Source organism: Protopterus annectens, chromosome 6.part0 (assembly GCF_019279795.1).
Source record: "Protopterus annectens isolate FY-2018-M chromosome 6.part0, PAN1.0, whole genome shotgun sequence".
Taxonomy (NCBI): Eukaryota; Metazoa; Chordata; order Ceratodontiformes; family Protopteridae; genus Protopterus; species Protopterus annectens.
In genome coordinates, this window is record NC_056737.1 from 629191713 (window position 1) to 629213276 (window position 21564).

The window sequence follows — 21564 nt, forward strand, 5'->3', positions numbered from 1 at the left end:
TCGAGTGTATTCACTGTTGCAAACATTACATTTGGGTAATCTGTTGGCAGGTTGCCCTCAGTCGAACATCTACATTTATGGTAAGTATACAGAACTGCACTATGTTCTTCGTGTTTCACTGTTGCAGTTATTACATTTGGGTAGATTCCCAAAGCTATGGTTGGCAGGAGGAATTTATACAGCATTAGGACCAGCTATAAGGCCCTGCAAGACAGCAGTGGCAAAGTCCGCTCTGGATTTAGAGAAAATTGGTAAATGATAATGCTTGGTGAAAGTATGTACAGAACTCCAGGTAGCAGCTTCTAGAATATCCCTGGTAGGAACATCTCTGAGAAAGGCTGCAGAAGTAGATGCATCCCTGGTGGAGTGCGATCTGATCCCCTGGGGATAGGTTTTCCATGATGCTTACAGCAGAAATGAATGCAATGGCTTATCCATTTAAAAATGGTTTGTTTTGAAATAGCCTTCCCCTCTGCCCCAGCAGCAAATGCTACTAGCAATTGTTCAGATTTTCTTTGAAATTTAGTTCTGTCTAAGTAGAATCTAAGTTGTCTGTGCACATCCAAGGAATGTAGAATCCGTTCCCCTTTGTTCTGTGGATTGGGAAAGAAGGTTGGCAAATGAATGGACTGATTAGAGCCACAGTGGAAACCACCTTGGGTATGAAGGATGGATTGGTCCTCAGAGATACCCTGTCCGCATGAAAGATGATGAAAGGCTCCACTGCAATAAGGGCTTGTAATTCAGATATCCTTCTAGCTGAAGCGATTGCTAAAAGGAAGGCTGTTTTCCAAGAAAGAAGTTTTAAGTCTGCAGTAGCAGCTGGGTCGAAAGGAGGTAGAGTGAGTTTCTCCAAAACAAAGTTAAGGTCCCAGGCAGCGGTAGGAGCTCTCCTGGGTGGTCTCAAGTTCTTTGCCCCACTGCGATACTGCTTGAGCAGGGGATGAGAAAAGAGGGGTGGTTCTGTGTTACAGTGTGGTGAAATAGCTGAAGCGTGGATTTTAATAGGGGAAAAAGACAGGCCCCTGTGAAGCATCTCAGTTAAGTATTGCAAAATCTGAGGTAAATTGGGCGCTGCTGTGCTCATCCCTAAAGATTGGTTCCAGGCACAGAATCTTTTCCATTTGTCAGCATAAGATTTTCTAGTACTAGGTTTTCTCGCCTCCAAGATAACATCCATCACAGGTTTGCTGAGGGATGCTAAGGATGAATTTAAGTGATTAGCCAAGCTACAAAGTTCAATGTTGGAAGCTGATGGTGCAGAATTTGGTTCTCCTGCTGAAACAGCAAAGAAGGTGTCTGAGGCAGGTGCCATGGAGATATTTGTGACACACTGCGCAGGAGCGGGTACCAGTGTTGGCGTGGCCAGTCTGGAGCAATCAAAATCATTCTTGGTTTGTCCTGTTTGACTTTTAACAGAACTTTTCAGAGTAGAGGCAGAGGGGGACAGGCGTAGACTGATATGTTTTTTTCCAGCTGAAGGACAAAGCATCCACTTTCCAGGCATTTTTGTGGGGAGTCCTTGTGCAAAACTTGTCCAACTGGTAGTTCTGGGGGGAGGCAAATAGATCTATGTCTGGGCTCCCCCATTTGCTTGTCAACATGTTGAAAATCCGTGGTTCCAGTTTCCACTCATGTGGGACCATGAGATTTCTGCTTAGTCCGTCTGCCAGTGTATTCAATTTTCCTGGCAAGAACTGAGCTTGTAGGTGCACTTGGTAGCTCAATGCTGTGTTCCACAATGCCATGGCTAGTATGCAGAGGGGGTAGGACTGTGCAACTCCCTGCTTGTTTATGTACCACATAACCGTAGTGTTGTCCATCTTTATCATTAGTTGTCCTGGAAGAATGTAGTCCTTAAAGGCTGTCAGAGCATTCTGTACAGCTAACATTTCTTTTTGATTGATATGAAGCTGCATTTGATTTGGGTTCCATTTGCCCTGAATGCACTTCCCTGATGGGTGAGCCCCCCATGCATAGTCTGATTCATCTGTAGTTAGGGTTTGGGCAGCAGGGGGTTGTGTGAATGGCAGTCCCTTGTTTTGGTGGCAGGCCTCTGCCCACCATAGGAACTCCAGGCATAGGTAAGATACGATAGGAATCATTGTTTCCAGGCTGTGACAATGTTGACTCCATAGAATTTTTAAGTACCACTGTAGTTTCCTCATATGCAGTCTTGTATATGGAATTAGAAGAATGCAGGAGGCCATGAACCCCAAGGCTTGCAGTGTTTGTCTTGCAGATAGCAGGGTTTTTGTGGCCACTTGTTTGAAGTTACCAAATTAATTTGCTTCTCTGGCATGAGGAAAGCCATCTAGGCAGTTGTATTCAAGCTTGCACCCAGGAATGTAATCTGTTGACAGGGTACCAGTTGTGATTTCGTTTATGGTGTACCTCCGACAAGTTAGAACCTGTTTTACAAACACCAGGTGATTTAGAAGAATGCCCTATTTTTCTGCCTGAATTAGACAATCGTCCAGGTATGGGTATATTTGAATATTTCTTTGCCTGCAAAATGCAATTACTGGAGCCAGGCACTTTGTGAATACCCTGGGCGCAGTAGACAAGCCAAAGGGCAGTGCAGAGAACTGATAATGCAAGTAGCCTGCTTTGAAGTGTAGGTATCTTCTGCAAGATTCCCTGATTGGGATGTGCAGGTATGCTTCTTTTAAATTTAGAATTGCCAACCAGGCATCTTTGCCTAGCAGAGGAAGTAACTGGTGAAGAGGCAGCATCTTGAATTTTGGAATGTCTAGAAAGGTATTTAGAGTAGACAGGTCCAGAATTGGATGCCATGATTTTTCTTTTCTGCGTACCAGAAAAAGCCTGGAATAGAAACCTTGTCCCTTTTCCTGTTCTGGTACCGGTTGGATAGCCCCCATGTTTAAGAGGGAAAGTACTTGTTTTGGAGCCTCTGACCACAGATTTGGGGGCAGGTCTGGCCACCCGTTTGGTGTTGGCAATGTGTGGAAATGAAATCTGTATCCCTGGGACGCTATATTTAAAATCCATTTGTCCTGGGTTATGAGTTCCCAGTTTTTTGCATGAAGAGCAATCTTCCCCCCAAAGGGGCGGCTAAAAGGTAAGTGCTTGGTAATTTTAAAGGAAAGTCATTGAGACTGTTTACCATTGGGGGTGTCTTGTTATTTCCAGATTTGGAAGTGGAGGCCCCCCCCCCCCCCCCATTGCTTAGTTCTGAGAGTCCCCTGGGACTGAAACCTGGTGCATTTGGTGTGTCTGGGTTTGGCTTGAGAGGATCTGGAAGGAACTGGAAAGGATCAATTCTTCGTAGGCCAGTGCCTACTACATCTTGGAGGTTGCACTTGTAAGAAATCTTTTACAATTTGCATAGATTTAGCTTCATCTTCCATCTTTTTTAAAACTTCTTCAGCCTTATTGCCAAACAGGCGGTCCTGATTTAAAGGAGCATCCAACAATTTTGCTTTAACATGATCAGGCAGAGATTGCTCCTTAAGCCAAGCATGCCTTCTAAGCACAGACCCAGTAACAGCAGCCCTGCAAGAGGCCTCTAAAGAATCAAAACCACATTGCAAAGTATGTTTCCCAACTTGTACAGCAGAATGCAATAAATCCTGTAAATCCTTTATTTTCCACACAGTCCGAAATCAACATAATTTTCTGTTTAAGCAGTCCAATAATTTGCTGTTGATATTTTAACATATGAAATTGGCAGTTTAAAGCCCTGATTGCCAAGGTTTCAGAAGTATAAAATTTTTACCCCATCTGTCCAGCGCCCTGGAGTCTCTATCAGAAGGGGTAGGATTTTTAGCAGTAGAAGCTTTAATGCCCTTAGGCCCCTGAGAAATGGTTTCAGGATCTGCAACAGGATTTTTGAAAAGAACTTGTGGGACTCAGGAACCCTGTAGTATCTGTCAGGTTTACTAGGAGCTGGAGGCAGGGAATCAGGAGCCATACTGGATTCCGAAAACACATCATTAACAATGTCTAGTACAGGAGGTATAGCCACAGGCCTATGCTGAGGTAGAAGAAGAAAATCCCTAAGCCTCTTTTTCTGAATCAGAAAATTTCTGACTTTCCCAGCAAAGTTTCCCCAAAAGAAAAGTCCTCAGGGGGGGAAGCAGAGGGAATAGAATCCTCTGCATCAGAATCCTCATAAGTAGGTATGGACAAATCCAGGTCATTAGAAGAATCAAAAGAAACAGAGTCCTGATCAGAAGATTCATAGTCAAGCTCAGCCCTAGGCCTCTTAGAAGGGGGGGGGGGGGTTGACTACCCCTGATTAAAGTAATTAGACCTTCAGCCATTTTGATTATTTGTTTTTTAGGCATAGGGGCCTGAACATGTGGCCTGGACATCGTTTTTTTAGACATAGATTGAGATTTAGGCCTTAGTATTGAAGGTGGAGTCGGTTTAATATGCAAGTCTGTAGGCCTGAATACACCCTCAGAAGCCATTGCCTGCACAGCGGCTCCGGACCCATCCAAGATAGAAACATCCGCGGGTTCCATAGGTGAAGTATCTCACGGCATTCCGGACTCCGAATGAGTCTCGGTAGAGGCCTGCAAGTCAGAAGTAGCGGGTATCAGGGGCTGCAAAAGCACCTCACGGAGTACTGGCAAACTGTCGACTGGCTTAGGAGAAACGTTGTTGGCAGTTTTGGACCTCGACGGCCTGCCTCTGTCTTTATCTTTGCATTTTTTTGAAATCCCGGTAGTCGGATGGCTAACTGACATAATTTCTGGATAATTAAACAGAGAACCGAAATATATGGAGGCAAAAATGTACTGACGATGGATAGTGCGCTGATTAAATAAAGCACAAAACCGACAGCAAGGTACGTCGTGGTCAGGGCCTAGACAAGGAATACAATACAAATGAAAATCTTTATGAGGCATTTGCTTTCCACAAGTAATGCAATTATTAACTTTTACTGACATCGGTAAGGAGCAAGAAAAAGTTTCCCCAACGGGGTACTTAGCTTTAAGTTGAAGACTTTGGTTCTGAAACTCGAAAAAGAAAATTTCAGCAGTCAGCCAACCAGCACTTGCAAACTGCTTCTGCTTCAGACACCACATGACAAGAAAGACTGATGTAATGGCGTCGGCTGCATGTTTTATACCCCTGATGTCATGGAAGAAGGGACAGCAACTGACACAGCACCCAAGACTTTGGTTAATCAAGCCGACTGAGGGCAACCTGCTAGCAGATTACCCAAATGTAATGACTGCAACAGTGAAACATGAAGAGCATCCTGTTTACTGAGGATGGCAGATTGGTTCAGGGTTAGGGAATAAGCCAAGCTGCCAAATTGAGTGTCTACAATTGGGGATGCATGAATTCCCCTTTCCTCTGGGTTAGTAGGAAGATGCCATGGAGGCAGCGGAGACAGGCTATGCAGCAATGGGTACCAGTGCTTTCGGGGCCAGTTTGGAGCTATAAGAATGGTCCTTGGTTTTTCCTCCCTTATTTTGAGCAGTACCCTGGGGATAAGAGGAAAGGGAGGAAAGGCATAGACCGAGAGGTTGACCCAGAGGAAGGACAGGGCATTCACTTTCTAAGCCATGCAGTGATGCTCCCTGGTGCAGAATTTGCTGAGCTGATGTTTGGTGTGGGAGGCAAAGAGGTTGACCTTCGGGGTTCCCCATTTCTGAGTTATTAGGGTGAAGGTACTTATGTTGAGCTGCCACTCACGTGGATCCAGAAGGTTTCTGCTTAATTGGTCTGTCAGGGAGTTGAGAGAGCCTGGTAGTTATTGTGCTAACAGGTGTAGTTGCATGAAAGAGGCTGTCAGCCAAATGGTTATGGCCAGCCTGCATAGAGGGTAGAAGTGAGTTCCTCCCTGCTTGTTGATGTACCACATCACAGTGGTGTTGTCTGTTTTGATAAGGAAAACCCCTGGAGAGAGAAGGGGTTTGAAAACTATCAAGGCGTGCTGCACAGCCATCATATATTTTAGACTGATGTGCAGGGGGATTTGTTGTGGGCTCCATTGGCCCTGTATGCACCTGCCTTCCAGATGTGAACCCCAAGCATAGTCTGATGCTTCTGTGGTTAGGGTCTGGGCAGTGGGGTGTGGGGATAAGGGCAGTCCCTTGTTGTGGGAGCATGCTGTTGCCCACCAAAGAAATTAATTTCTGATGCAAGAAATTATAGATAGAAGAGTTTCCAGGTCTTGAGAGTGTTGACACCAAAGGTTCTTTAGGTACCATTGAAGTTTCCTCATATGCAGTCTGGCACATGGAATGATGAGAATGCAAGATGCCATGAACCCCCAGAGCTTGCAGGATTTTCCTTGCAGAAAGCTGGGGCCTGGTGGCCAGCTGAGAGAAGTAGGCTGACAGGGAAATTTGTTTCTCTGGTGTAAGGAATGTCATCTGGGATACTGTGTCCAGACTTGCTCCCAGGAAAGTTATCCTTTGGGTGGGCACCTGTTTTTATTTCTTTTCGTTGGCAGTGTACCCTAGGGAGGTTAGTAGGTTCTTTACAAAGGCCAGGTGCTTGAGCAGCTTTTCCTGGCTGGCTGCCTGAATAAGGCAGTTGTCTAAGTAGGGATACATTTGATTATTTCTTTGTCTGCAAAAGGCAATGGCCGGAGTCAGGCATTTTGTGAAAACTGTGGGAGCAGTGGATAAGCCAAAGGGAAGTGCAGAAAACTGAAAGAGTGGAGATCCTGCCCTGAAGTGGAGATATTTTCTGCATGATTCCCTGATAGGAATTTGGAGGTAGGCCTCTTTTAGATCCAGGGTAGCTAGCCAGGCATCCTTGGAGAGCATGGGTAGCAGCTGCTGGAGGGTGAGCATTTTGAATTTTGGGATCACCAGAAAGGTGTTTAAAATGGATAGATCGATGATAGGGTGCCAGGTGCCCTCTTTTCTGGGCACCAGGAAAAAGTCTCGAGTAGAAGCCTTGGCCTATCTGTTCTGCAGGAACGTGCTCTACTGCCCTCAAAGAGAGCAGGGAAAGGATTTGCATTTGAGCCTCTGCCACTGATTTAGTGGTAGACCTGAGAACCCTACTGAGGTTGGAAGGGTGTGGAAGGAGAATTTGTATCCCTGACACACAATGTTCAAAACCCATCGGTCCAGGAGAATTTGTATCCCTGAGACACAATGTTCAGAACCCATTGGTCCTTGGTAATGGTGGCCCAGGTGCTTGAGTGAAAGGAGAGTTTTCCTCCTGGGGCAGTGAAGGTGGGCAGAGGGGAGGTTTGGAGGAGGTGAGTCATTGTGAGTTCTTACCATAAGGGGGTGGCTTAGAACTCCCTGGTTTTGAAGTGGAGGTAGTCCACTGCTTAGATCTCTGCATTCCCTGAGGCTGCTGTCTGGGGGGCGGTCTGCTTCCACAGGGCCTAGGCAGGGGCTGTTTACTTGGAGCAGGAAAGGAGTAGTGCTTGGAGGGACAAAGCCTGCTGAACCAAGGGGACTGGACCTGTAAGGAATCTAACAGTTTGCATAGATTTTGCTTTTTCTTCCATCTTTTTTAAGACCTCTTTTGCCTTAGTGCCAAATAAGTTGCCTTAGTGCCAAATAAGTTATCTTTTTGCAAGGGGGCATCCAACAATTTAGATTTGACTTGGTCTGACAGGGGTTGTTCCTTAAGCCATGCATGTCTTCTAATGACAGATCCAATGACTGCTGCCTTGCAAGAAGCTTTTAGGGCGTCAAAACCACAATGCAAAGTGTGTTTAGTTACTTGACTTGCAGAATGCATTAAATCTTGTAAATCTTTAGATTCTGCCCAAGCAGGAATGGTAGACATTTTTTTGTTTTAGGAGTTCCAAAGTATGTTGCTGATATTTAAGCAACGGAACTGACAATTTAGTGCCCTGATATCAAGAGTAGCTGAGGTATATACTTTTTTACCCCATCTGTCCAATGCTCGGGAATCCCTGTCTGAGGGGGGGGGATTCTTAGCAGAGATAGCTTTAATCCCTTTAGGCCCTTGAGAAATGACCTCAGGGTCAGCTGTAGGATTTTTAAATAGATATCTGTGTGAGTCAGGGACTCTGTAGTACCTGTCTGGTTTTCTGGGAGCACAAGTTAGAGCATCAGGAGTCAAGCTGGATTCAAGGACATCATCATCCACCATATCCGGGACTGGGGGGATGGCCAAGGCTCTGTTTTGCGGAAGGTCTAGGAATTCCGAGTCTCTTTTTAGACTGAGGGTAGTCCTGACTCTCCCATTGGAAATGCTCCCTTAAAGTATGCATGGTTTCCCCAAAAGAAAAATCCTCTGGGGAGGAGGCTGAAGGAATGGAGTCCTCTGCATCAGAATCCTCACAAGTGGACAGGGGTTGCATATCTTCATAGTCAGATGCATCATATTCATCTGATCTTGTTCAGACAAAACTACTGGGGACAGATCTCTTTCTTTTTGAGGGGGTAGCTTGGCTTCCCCTGATCAGCATAATAAGGTCTTCCTCCATTCTAAGCATTTGAGACTGAGGCAAGGTAGCAGGTGCCTGAGAGTGGGTAGTCGGTTTCTTGGATGTGGTTTGAACCCTGGGCCTGAGGAACTCAGTTGTTTTCGAAAGAATGGTAGTCGCGACAGAAGACGGTTTGTGTCGAGATTCTGTGGTGTGAAGGACTTCCTCAGAAACCGGTGCCTGCTCAGCGGCCCCGGACCCATCCAAGGTAGAGACAAAGTACAGTTTTGTACCTACCATAAATGTAGATGCCCGAATAGGAAGGCATCTGCAGTCCTTACAAATGGGTTGTCCTGTCGTCAGGCAGCCCTTCGGTCGGCCGGATTCCAAAGTCTGGGTCTGGCCTTGGCTGGTGTCGCACTTCACCCGATGTCATAGCTGCAGCTCCTCGGGTATAAAGGCATCAGCCGACGCCATTTTCCTCAGTGTTTCTTGCCCCAGATGCCAGTTGCCCTCTTGGATAGCTAAATTTTGGATAAATGCCAATGTTTCCAAATAGTAGAAGGCAAACACAAAAAATAAGCATGTATGTACATATATACAAACAAATACACCATAAGAGATCCCCCCCCAGCTAGCTATTAGATGGGCAAATACCCTAGGAATACCTTAGAGGGGAAGGAGGATGGGTAATCCTGACTGCAGATGCATTCCTATTCGGACATCTACATTTATGGTAGGTACAAAACTGTACTATGTCCTTCAAGGATGCATCTGCAGTCCTTACAAATGGGTAGAATACCATAGCCAAACTAGGGGAGGAGGAAGAAGAAATTATGGTGTAGTTAGGATCCCTTGCAAAACAGCAGTGGCAAACCCTGCTCGGGATCTAGAGTATAAAGGTAAGTTATAATGCTTGGCAAATGTATGCACGGAGGTCCAAGTAGCAGCCTCTATAATGTCCTTGGTAGCCACTCCTCGTAAGAAAGCTGTGGTAGTGGCTGTAGCCCTTGTAGAATGAGGCCTTATGTTCTGTGGAGTTTGCTTTCCATGGTAGGAGTAGCAGAATCTGATGCAATTTCCTATCCACTTGGAGATTGTCTGTTTTGAAATTGCTTTTCCTTCCCTTCCTGTTGCATATGCTACCAGAAGCTGGTCAGTTTTTCTATTGTCCTTGGTTCTGTCCAGGTAGTAGCGTAACTGTCTATGTACATCCAAAGTATGCAGCAGTCTTTCCCCCCTGTTCTGTGGATTGGGGAAGAATGTAGGTAGGTGGATAGCCTGGTTTAAAGACACTCTGGATACCACCTTAGGCATAAATGTAGGATTTGTTCTCATGGACACTCTGTCTTGATGGAAGATTAGGAAGGGTTGTACTGCCATTAAAGCCTGTAGCTCAGAAACCCTTCTTGCTGAGGTAATTGCCAGCAGGAAAGCAGTTTTCCAGGATAGGTGTTGAAGTTCTGCTGTTGCTGCTGGTTCGAAAGGGGGGAGTGTCAATTTGTCTAGCACAAAGTTCAAGTCCCATGCTGGCAATGGTGGTTTCCTAGGAGGTTTTACATTTTTAATTCCTCTCAGAAACTGCCTGAGTAGAGGATGCGAGAAGACAGGGGGATCAAAGCTGTATTCTGCAGAAATAGCTGATGCATGTATCTTGATGGAGGAATAGGACAGGCCTGCATGGAAAAGCTCTGCCAAATACTCCAGGATGTTGGCTATGTCTACCTTTGACACATCTTTTCCCCTTTCAGTACTCCAAATGAGAAATCTTTTCCATTTTCCTGCATAGTTCCTTCTTGTTGAAGGTCTGCGGGCCTCAAGGATAATGTCTTTAACCCTTTGGGATAAATCTGGGTTAGTTGCTCTTATGTAATGTTCCAGGCAGTCAGCTGCAGAGTTCTCAGGTTTGGATGCAGGGTGTTGTAGCCGCTCTGAGTTAACAGTAAAGGAATCAGGGGTAGTGTCCACATTTGTCCCCGAGACATGCTCCTCAGTAATGGGTACCAATGTTGTCTTGGCCAGTCTGGAGCTATCAGAATGATCCTTGGACGTTCCTCTTTGATTTTCAATAGCACCTTGTGCATCAAAGGAAGAGGTGGGAATGCATATGCTGTCAGGTTTTTCCAACTGAAGGATAGAGAGTCCACCTTCCAAGCAAGTGGGTGGTACGTCCTTGTGCAGAATTTCTTGAGCTGGTGAGTGGGGATGCGAATAGGTCTATTTGTGGTAGTCCCCATTTCCTTGTGATGGCCTTGAAGATGTCCGGGTGTAGCATCCATTCGTGAGCATCCGAGGTAGTTCTGCTTAGTATGTCTGCTAGGATGTTTTCTTTTCCCGGTACAAAAATTGCTTGTAACTGAATGTTGTAGCTCAGAGCCATATTCCATAGGTCCAGTGCCATCCGGCATAGAGGGTATGAATGAGTGCCTCCCTGTTTGTTGATGTACCACATGACTGTGGTGTTGTCTGTCCTTATCATCAACTGCCCTTCTTGGAGGAATGGTCTGAAATTCTGGATTGCCAGTTTTACTGCCAGCATTTCCTTTTGATTTATGTGCAGGTGCAGCTGATCTTGAGTCCATAAGCCTTGTATGCACTTGTCCAGCATGTGGGCCCCCCAACCGAGGTCTGAGGCATCCGTTGTGATGGTTTGGCTTGGTTGAATGCTGTGGAAGGGCAAACCTGGTTTGACTGGCATGCCTGAGCCCACCATAGGAACTCTTGTTTCAGGCATGGGATTAGTGGTACTTGGTTTCTAGGCTGTGCCTGTGTTGAGACCATAAATTCTTCAGGTACCACTGTAGCTTTCTCATATGTAGTCTGGCATGAGGGACCAGGATTATGCAGGATGCCATGAAGCCCAAGGCCTGCAGTACTTTCCTTGCTGTTAGTTGGTTCTGCTTTGTTAATGCCAAGAAGTAGAGAGGAAGTTGTTCTTGTTTTTCTGCAGTTAGGAATGCCATCTGTTTTGTTGTGTCCAATTCTGCACCTAAGAAGGTTATTCTTTGGGATGGTATCAGTCTTGATTTTTTTATATTGACTGTATATCCCAGGGCTTGCAGTAAGCAAATGACTCTTTGTAGGTCTTCTGTTAGCTTGTTTCTGTTGTCCGCTTGTATCAGGCAGTCGTCCAGGTATGGATATATTTGGATTCCCTGAAGCCTGCAGTGAGCGATTACTGATGCCAGGCATTTCGTGAACACTCTGGGCGCAGTAGATAAGCCAAAGGGCAATGCTGAGAATTGATAATGCTCTGATCCTGCAAGAAATCTGAGGTATCTTCTGCAATTTGGTCGTATGGGGACGTGCAGGTATGCCTCCTTGAGATCTAGAGTCACCAGCCAAGACTCCTTGCCCAGCATGGGAAGAAGTTGCTGTAGGGTCAGCATTTTGAATTTTGGAACAATGATGAATGTGTTTAAAGCGGACAGGTCGAGAACAGGCCTCCAATATTTCTCTTTTCTTGGTACCAGGAAGAGTCTGGAGTAAAATCCCTTTCCTTGTTCCATAGATGGTACCCTTTCCACAGCTCTCATTTTTGCTAATTGAGCTATTTGTTTTAGAGCTTCTGTCTTTTGATTTGGTGGTAGGTTTGGCATTCCTCTTTTTCCTGGTAAAGTATGGAAATGAAACCTGTAGCCTTGGTCTATAGTTTGCAAAATCCACTTGTCTCTTGTGATGCAGTGCCAGTTTTTTGAAAATAAGGCTAACTTTCCGCCTAAGGGTGCTGCTATTTGTTCCCTGGTAGGCGGTGCCAGAGCCAAGTCACTATGATTGTCCTGTTGCAGTGGTAGTAGTTGTGTCTGTGCCTCGCTGGTTGTTACCTTGCCACTGGCGTCCCTGTAGGCACCTCCTCTGGATTGGTTTCTGCCTCTTGAACGCCTATTCCTGCCTCTCTGTGTTTTAGAGGAGTCTGGAAAGGACCAATTTTGGAAGGCCAGTTCCTGCTAAACCTTGGAGGCTGAACCTGTAAGAAATCTTTCACTGTTTGTACAGATTTTGCCTTCTCTTCCATTTTCTTCAGTACCTGCTGAGCAGGAGAACCAAATAAATTGACCTTATCCATAGGAGCATCTAATAGTTTTGCTTTAACATGATCCGCAAGACCTGTTCTTTCAACCATGCATGCCTTCTGATAACTGTGCCAGTCATGGCTGATCTAAAGGAAGCCTCCAGTGCATCATAGCCACATTTTAAAGAATGGTTACTAACCTGCTGAATGTTATGCACCATTTCTAGAATATATTTCTTATCTAAAGAGTCATCAGAGGACAGTTTCTTAGTTAACTGATCAAGCATAAACTCCTGGTATTGGATCATATGAAACTGACAGTTCAATGCCCTAGCTGAGAGAGTAGCAGAGGTGTATACTTTTTTACCCCATCTCTCTAAGGACCTGGATTCCCTTTCAGAGGGGAGGGGATTTTTAACTTAGGTCGAAGCTACTGCCTTAGGCCCCTGGGAGATAGTCTCGGGATCTGCAAAAGGAGCCTTGTATAAATGGTGATGTGTGTCCGGGACCCTGTAGAACCTATCGGGCTTAGCAGGGGCTGGAGGCAAAGTATCAGGAGCAGTGCAAGCATCATTAAATGCATCATCTACAACAGGAAGAACTGGAGGTATAGCTAAAGGCCTATGTTGTGGTAAATGCAAAAAGTCCTAAGCCTTTTCCTTGAATCTGAGAAATCTTGCCCTGCCATTGAAATTGCTCCCTCATGGCATGTAAGGTTTCCCCAAAGGAAAATTCCTCTGGTGGAGAGGCAGAAGGAATCGATTCCTCAGCATCGAGTCTTCATAAGGAGAAAAGGAGCCTCAGGATGGTCTGTATTGTCTGAATCATCAGAAGAATCATCTGAGGACACTGGCTCAGGGGGCTCTGCTCTAGGTCTCTTTTCTGGAGGAGGTTGAGAGGCCCTGTCTGGATGAGGTTGGGATCCCCTTATTAAAGAGATGAGATCCTCTGCCAGAGTAAGCATTTGGGAACTGGAGCTGGGCCTGTGAGAGGGGGGCTTAACAGGCACAGACTTAGAAGTTTTGGCTGCTTTAGCCCTGGCAAAGGCCTTTATGGACATGGCTGCAGGCGGCCTAGCAGCACCACGTGCAGGGGTTGAAACATCCAAGGGGATGGTGTCCGATAATTCTTGTGAAACCACAGTAGCAGGTTGAATTTCAGAGACCGATTCAACCAGGTTAGAAGGGGCCTCGGTAGTAGTCATGGATTCGGCTGAAGTAAGAACCGCTTGCTCGGTTTCGGCCGAAAGCGAGACACTCGCGGTTTGCTTAACCACGGTTTCGGCCAAAACTGTGGACCGCGAGTGTCGGTCCTTTTCTTTGCGTTTCTTAACAACTTGTGAAGTCGGAGGATCCGACAGCATTATGTATGCGAAATCTGAGCCGAAAAACTGTTCAGCAAACTCCGACCGACGTCTAAGCGTCCGTCGGTTGAAAGAAGCACAGGCTAAACAAGCTGCTACGGCGTGGTCTGGGCCTAAACAAGGTAAGCAGTAAGAGTGGAAATCTTTATGAGGTATTTGTTTCCCACAAGTTAAACAGTTATTCACTTTTTCTGACATCTGCTGAGGCAAGAAAGAGTCCCCAACGGGGTACTTAGCTTTTTAGAAGTCTTCGAAGTAGTATTCGGTAGTAGTAATCTCTGGATCTGACCGACCGGCACTTGCGAACAGCTTCTGCTTCGGGCGCCACGCGGCAAGAAAGACTGAGGAAAATGGCGTCGGCTGATGCCTTTATACCCGAGGAGCTGCAGCTATGACGTCGGGTGAAGTGCGACACCAGCCGAGGCCAGACCCAGACTTTGGAATCCGGCCGACCGAAGGGCTGCCTGACGACAGGACAACCCATTTGTAAGGACTGCAGATGCATCCTTGAAGGACATCTGCAGGATCCTTCGACAAAGAAGAGTTTTGTAGTATACCGGACTCTGAAAGGGTCTCGGTAGCGGCCTGCGAATCAAGTAAAGCGGGCATCAGGGGCTGTGAAAGCGCCTCACTGAGTACCGTAGGACTGACGACTAGCTTAATGGAAGCGTCATCGGTAGGTTTGGACCTGTGTGCTCTGTCTCTGTCTTTATCTTTACGTTTTTTTGAAAGATCTGCTGTCCGATGGCTTACCGAAGCCATATCAAAATTCGAAGACTGTAAATGAAAATATCTGGCTACAATAAAGGCCCGACGATGGATAGTTCTGGTGTTAAAGAACAGAAGCAAAAATGAGGGACATCGTGGCCTGGGCCTAGACAAGTGATGCAGTAAGATTGGAAGTCTCGGTGTGGTATTTGCTTTCCACAGGCATGACAATTATTAACTTTTTCTGACATCGGTTAGTGCAAGAAAAAAGGATTCCCAACAGGGTACTTAGCTTTAGAAGACTTCAACTTCAATTCGGAAACTTCTTCAGAATAAATTTTTCTTCTCCCCCAATTGCCTTTAAATACACAAATCAATTAACAAATTAAAGAGTCCCATCATTCATGTATATTTTTTATACGTTTTATATGTGTTCTTAGTAGTTTTATGGTTACATTCTTTATGACAAGACTTTTAAATGTAAAATGTGGTGGGACTCTTTAAAGGGCTCATGGTGAAAGCCACTAATTGTTTAATTTAATTTGTTAATTGATTTGTGTATTTAAAGGCTATTGGGAGGAAGAAAATTTTATTCTGATAAAGTATCTACTCAGAGATGAAAGCGCTCAATAAATATTGTCATGTGGACATCGGGGATTCAATTCAGAAACAAAAACTCAGGTAGTGGCCGACCAACACTCATGCAAACTGCTTCTGCTTCGGGCACCACAGCAAGAAAGACTGATGTAATGGCGTTGGCTGCCTTACTTTATACCATGCCACGCGGTGCCTGAAGCAAAAGCAGTTCGCAAGTGCCGGTCGGCCGACTCCTGAGATTCTCAAAATTGAATTTCAGATCCAAAGTCTTCTGAGAAAATTGATGTTTGTGCAGTGACGGAAACCTGGTTCAAGGCTCCAGAGAGCACCCCAACACTACCAGGTTACAATTCATATCATACCTTCCAGCCTCAGTTACCGGATCGCAGTACAAAGGGCGGAGGTGTATCCATATTCATCAAGGATACCCACATCTCCAGGTTAGTGGCGCAGCATGATGCCCCAGAGATCATCCATGTGCAACTATCAGCAGGCAAAACCACATTTCAAGTCGTAGCCTGTTATAGACTGCCCACCATGTCCCAAGATGCTCACTCAGCATTCCTTGAGGCATTGGAAAATATAAAGGTCCTACCCAACACCATAATTTTGGGTGATTTCAACTACCCTGGTATAGACTGGGTGAAATACCAAAGTTCTAACTCCTATGCCTAGCAGTTCATAGAATTTATAAATTCAAATGCCCTTGAACAACTGGTATGTTCTTCCACTAGAGGGAACAACATATTGGATTTAGTCATCACAAATATGGGCACCCATTGTACCACACCTGTTATTACTCCCTCTCTGGTCAGATCAGACCACAAACTGATAACCCCTCCACTTACCCCAGTCAAAGAAACCATCGTAAAAAAACCTTTCCAAAGCAAACTTCAAACTACTTGCATCAGAAGTGGAAAGCTTCACTATTCCCTTGCAGAAGGATAATGATATCCAGGATGCAGAATCCTACGCCAAGGCACTTTATATACATCTTCAGGATTGCATGGACCGTGCTATCCCAAATAAAACAAAGACTCCTTCCTCAAGCAAGAAGAAACCAGTCTGGTGGACCTTGGCCATAAGCAAACTATACAATAAAAGAAGAAGACTTATACAAAAAAAGGCCAAATCTCAAGTAGAAAAAATCATCCCTGATCAGCATTAGTAAGAAATTGAGGGCCCTCATCAAGTCAACTAAAGCCAATTTCGAAAAGAAAGTTACCAAGGATGCCAAGGATAACCATAAGGCCTTCTATGGTTACGTCAAAAACCTAAATGGCAACGCTCAGGTCTGTTCTGAGCTAGTACAAAATGGAACAAAATACACTGACCCCACTGACATTGCCAACATCTTGGCTGATAGGTTCAGTGCAAATTTCTCCCCCCACTCACCACCTGCAGGGCCTATTACTATTCCAGGGGATTGTGCAACTCTAATTACTACTGATATGTTGGGTTAATAAGGCTCTATCTAAAGCTAAAAACACTGCCTCCATGGGACCAGATGGTGTCCTGGGCTGTGTCATACGCGAGCTCTAAAATGAATTAACCCCGCATCTGAATACCCTGTTCAGTCTCAGCCTCTCGACAGGATATGTGCCCAAAGAATGGCGCACAGCAACGGTGGTTCCGCTGCACAAGGGTGGGCCCACAACTGACCCTGGGAACTACTGACCAATAAGCCTGACCAGTCTGATCTGTAAGACAATGGAGTGAATCATTATGGAACTCATAAATGGAGAGATTGGGAACCTCCAAACACTTGACCCCACACAGTTCGGCTTCGTCAAGGGCAGATCATGCCTCCTGAACCTGGTGGACTTCTTTGAGACACTCCGGCTATAGATAAGGGAAAGGAGGTACACACGGCTTGCCTTGACCTTCCTAAAGCATTTGACACCATTCCCCATTTGGGTATTATTGATAAACTCACCAACCTGGGCATAAACCCTTACGTTACAAGATGGATCGCAAACTGGCTCTCAGACAGATCCCACAAAGTAAGAGTAGCGGGATCTATGTCCGAATCCAGACCAGTAACGTGCGGTGTGCCTCAGGGCTCTATCCTGGGGCCCCTCCTGTTTGGCATACACTTCTCAGAAGTACAGGCAAGCACTGAAGGGCTGTGGCTGACCAAGTTTGTGGACGACTGCAAACTGGGTGCTATAATAGAGTGTCCGGCCGACATGGATATCCTCCAGAAGGGCCTTAATGAGACCGATGCATGGTGTCAAATCCATGGTCTCAAGCTAAATGCTAAAAAATGTGCAGTAATCCTCTGGAAAAAACAGAGTACTTGTGAACTACCACATAGGATGCAACCCCCTAAAATCTGAAGAAGTAATGAGGGATCTAGGGACCCAAGTAGATAGTCAGCTTTCCTTTGATAACCATGATGCCAAAGTGGTTAGAAAATCCTTCTATGTGACCCATCTGATCACGAAAGGGTTCGCATCAGGATCTAAGGATGTAGTGGTGCCCCTCTACTCTTCCCTCATCAGACCCATTATTGAGTACAATGCACCAATTGGAATGTACCTGGCTAGGCATCTCCAGCAGCTGGAGAGACCACAGAGGTACCTCACTAAGAGGATTACTGGCTTAAAACAGTTGCCCTAAGCAGCATGACTGAAAAAACTAAGGCTTTTCTCTGTTGCATACCGCCTTCTCAGAGGCGATCTCTGTCTAACATACAGAGCCATGACCAACTCAGAATTGCTGAACATGCTCCATCTTAGCAAAACCAAATCTACTCGAGCTACACGCTCTAGGGATATAAACCTCAGCACAACAATGAATAGAACATGCTGGAGGGATAGATTCTCTTCCTATGGAACAAGGTCCTGATCTACATAAGACAGAGCCCCTCACTATCACTCTTCAAGAGGAACCTTGATGAGTAGATGGGTAACAAAGTTCACACCAGGGATCATACCAACAGCTCTACTAGATAGGGACCAAGGGTACTAGCTGCTAGATCAAGGGCCTATGGAACTAACCAAAGGGGCGGTGAACACCGCACAACATGGCTGGGCTAATATATGCCTTTGGGCAGATAGCCCAATAGCTACCTATGAACCTATTACAATTACAGACATGTCAAAAACAGTAACTAATACAAAGACTAACCATTACAACAGTAATATTGACAAGACACATTTACATACAATAAAATTGACAGACAATATATTTATATACAAATTAGAAAAAATCCAATACAATAACAGCAGGATTACTTAGTATTTTTATTAAAGCTAGGAGATGGGGTTTAGATCGGGAAGCAGCCTCCCACAAATTCAATTAACAGAATCTAAATATAGCGCACTGTGTTTACAGTTGCCTGGAACTCACCACATTACCATTTACTGGCAACTGGCTGATAATTTACCCAACTTGCATGCCATTTTGACAGCTAATAATAAAAGCTAGGAGAGGCTGCTTTTCTCCATTATTGTCAATCTTCTTATGAGTGGAAGGACTGATGTCTGGACACTTCTATGCCTGGGGAAGTAGCATGAAGTCAGTCTAACAACATTCAGCTGCGCAGCTCTTAATACTTATCTGCAGATCTACAGATCTACTTTCTGAAGTAATCTGCTGTGAGCTGGAACAAGTTTTTTCCCTCCTAAAGGATTGTCTAAGAGGTGTAAATTTAGAAAGAACATGAGAATCACTTTAGGCACCTACAGAGAGGATACAGTTTTTTTTTCTGGGGAAAGGGGGTGGTCCTAGAATGTTGTTTCTCATTACTTAGAAACAGAGACATCAAATAGAAACATCAAATAGAAATTCTATCACCTGTTCTCCCTGTAAGTTTAAATCAGATGAATACAGGGAATACTGCTGGCAAATCAAATTCTTGTTAATGAAAAACAAGAAACAATGGCAATTACACTATAGAGATTTCATACCTGTTTCTGTAGTTTTTCCAACATTCTCTGAGCTGTTACATTTTCTTTTTTTGCCATTTTTACTTTTTGCCTAAAACAAAACAATAAAAAAATAGGTCAGGTAAGTGCTGAAAAGGAATATATATTAATAGTAAGATTACGAAAACCTACATTTAATCCATAATACATTCATATAATGAGTATGCCAATAAAGCTCATCAACATAATCTTAAGCTTTGAAGCTAGACGTAACTCTGTTGTGCACACTCCCCTCCAAAAAAAAAAACTGGGACATTTGTCTACATATATTTGTTGTTAGCATTATTTGAAATGCTGCATACTTAAAAAAAAAAAAAAAAAAAAAAAAAATTCCAGTTTTGGCAAAGAGCCTTGTGGTACGAGTCAGCTCAATTACCCCTAAACAACATTATAAATTTACTTAAAGCACTTCAATAGTCTGTAGTTAAAGCTACAACTTTTACAGACATTTTACAAACCTCCCCTGCCTAGTTCTCTCTACCTCTAATTTTAAAGGCCCAGTAATGTTACCTTGCATTTATGATTACAGTTAGGCAATTTTGGAACATTTTTCACCATTTTAAACCATTTGCATGAACTTTCTCTCCATGTTCCTCTTTCTTCACTCCAATGAAAATAATGGAAAATAATTTAGACCTATCAAAGGATAACAGGGAAACAGAGTAGGTGGTGGCAAAAAGCAAGATGTCCACTAAATGTGTCAAAGAAATAAGTTCTGAGCATTTAGAAGAAGCAAAATCCTACCCAACAGGAACACCTATTTAGCTTTAACACAATCTTTATTATCACCCTCTCTTCAAAGATTACTTCCCTTGGATATTGGAAGTTCAGCCAATGTCTGATGGTTTATACTTCTATTCTGATGGTTTATAATACTATTTTCAAAAATATTTCCCCCAAACCTTCCAGAAACTCCAACTGTTGGCTTCTACCCGAGTCATTCTATATCTACGTTAGGAGCTGTGGTAAGTTGCTAGCTTAAGAGGATGAATTACTGTCCATCCCATACTTATCCAAATTTCCAGTAATAAAAAAAGGCACTCCAAACCACCATATGCATAGAATTTCTACTATTAACTCCAACACAGCATTACTTTGCACCCAATTTAGCCTTAAATCTGTAACTATTTTTTCAACTGGGATTTCACCACAAATGTGAATAGTGCACAAACGTTCCTGTAATAACCATCAAATCAACTCTTAGGCATTCTTAACATTCTGCTGCTCTTACAAAATGCTGCTGGACAGGTTGGTTTACTTCAATTTCTATAGATTGTTTTCGCTATTTATTTTATCACCCAAGGCACAGAGTTCAAACCTGCTTAAAGAATGCTTCTTTCAAGCCATTTCTACAAAGATGTGTTGTGCGACTCATATCATCTAGTTTCCACTCCTACCATAGTTAAGTGCATTCCTTCCAGTGTTATGTTAACGAACAGCAAAATCTTGCTGTTCACTTCTCTGGGTATACTGTTGAAGGACAGACTATGCCAAGACCTGAACAAAGTTCTACTCCCCATACCTTTCTCATCTAGGCTGACACTCACTCACTCATTCTCACCAACCATTATGGGCCCCACCCACTTGATAACATAGCCTGGTACACCAAAATTCTTGAACATCTTCAGAGTATCTCCGTAGTGCTGAACCAAAGATTTTACTGTAAACAATGATTTATTGACAGATCAGATATTGCTGTATCATGGAAAGGTAAAATAACTAACAGACTAGCATATGCTTCCCATTATGAAATCATGCCTGTTCTGGTGTAACCTGGGATGTGCTTAACAAGTTCATCTTTTCCCCATTTTCAGAGCACAGCACAATTATGGCACTCCATGTATTCCATTTCATTTCAAACAGCCAACGGTTTTACGGGAGAAAGCTCTCCTTTCGATACATCATTTGGGGTCACTTTATGCCCCTTCACATGGTAATTGCCAACAGATTATGAGTTGCTGAAGACAGGAATAAAGGGAATATTAAACATAATGACTTCCCATGCATTCTATAACACATTTATATGGTTATGTGGAGAACAGCAGTACAGTTTATACTTTTACTAGTATTTGTACTTTAGAAAAAAAATTACATTTGCCTGCTGTGTGTTCATCAGACAAGCTACCCTCAGCAAAGCCAGCATCCATGCATCACTGCAATCCATGACTTTTTTCCTAATTAATTGTACCTCAAAAAGTCTTATGTTGGGCTTGTGCTGTTTACTGCTTAACATCCCACTATCATTACATCAGAGAGATAAAATAATACTTCCTTTTTATATTGTTTACTGCATCTGGCAAGAGTTATCATTTATTCTGTTTAAGTGATTCAGTTTTACCTTATTAGCCATCTCCCTACAAGCCTTGGCAAGTACATTTCAGTGTTAACCTTGGAGATGTTGCTAATGTAGCTGTTCTTACTGAAGCTCAGAAATGGAGCTCCATGCAACAATTCTAGGTGAAGTACACTTCTGGTCATACACACACACACACACACATATATATATATATATATATATATATAAATAAATATATATATATATATATATATATATATATATATATATATATATATATATATGGGTTCATGTCAAACCAACGACATA

The 21564-nt window shown here is 44.0% G+C and overlaps 1 protein-coding gene across 1 annotated transcript in view; it reads right to left on the reverse strand.

Moving 5' to 3' along the window:
* NIN (ninein) overlaps positions 1 to 21564 on the reverse strand; it is a gene marked incomplete in the record, with an annotated part of 1258852 nt that overhangs the window by 367433 nt on the left and 869855 nt on the right. Inside the window, 1 exon segment of the mRNA XM_044074306.1 lies at positions 18942 to 19011. Within this exon segment, the coding sequence (XP_043930241.1) occupies positions 18942 to 19011 (70 nt within the window).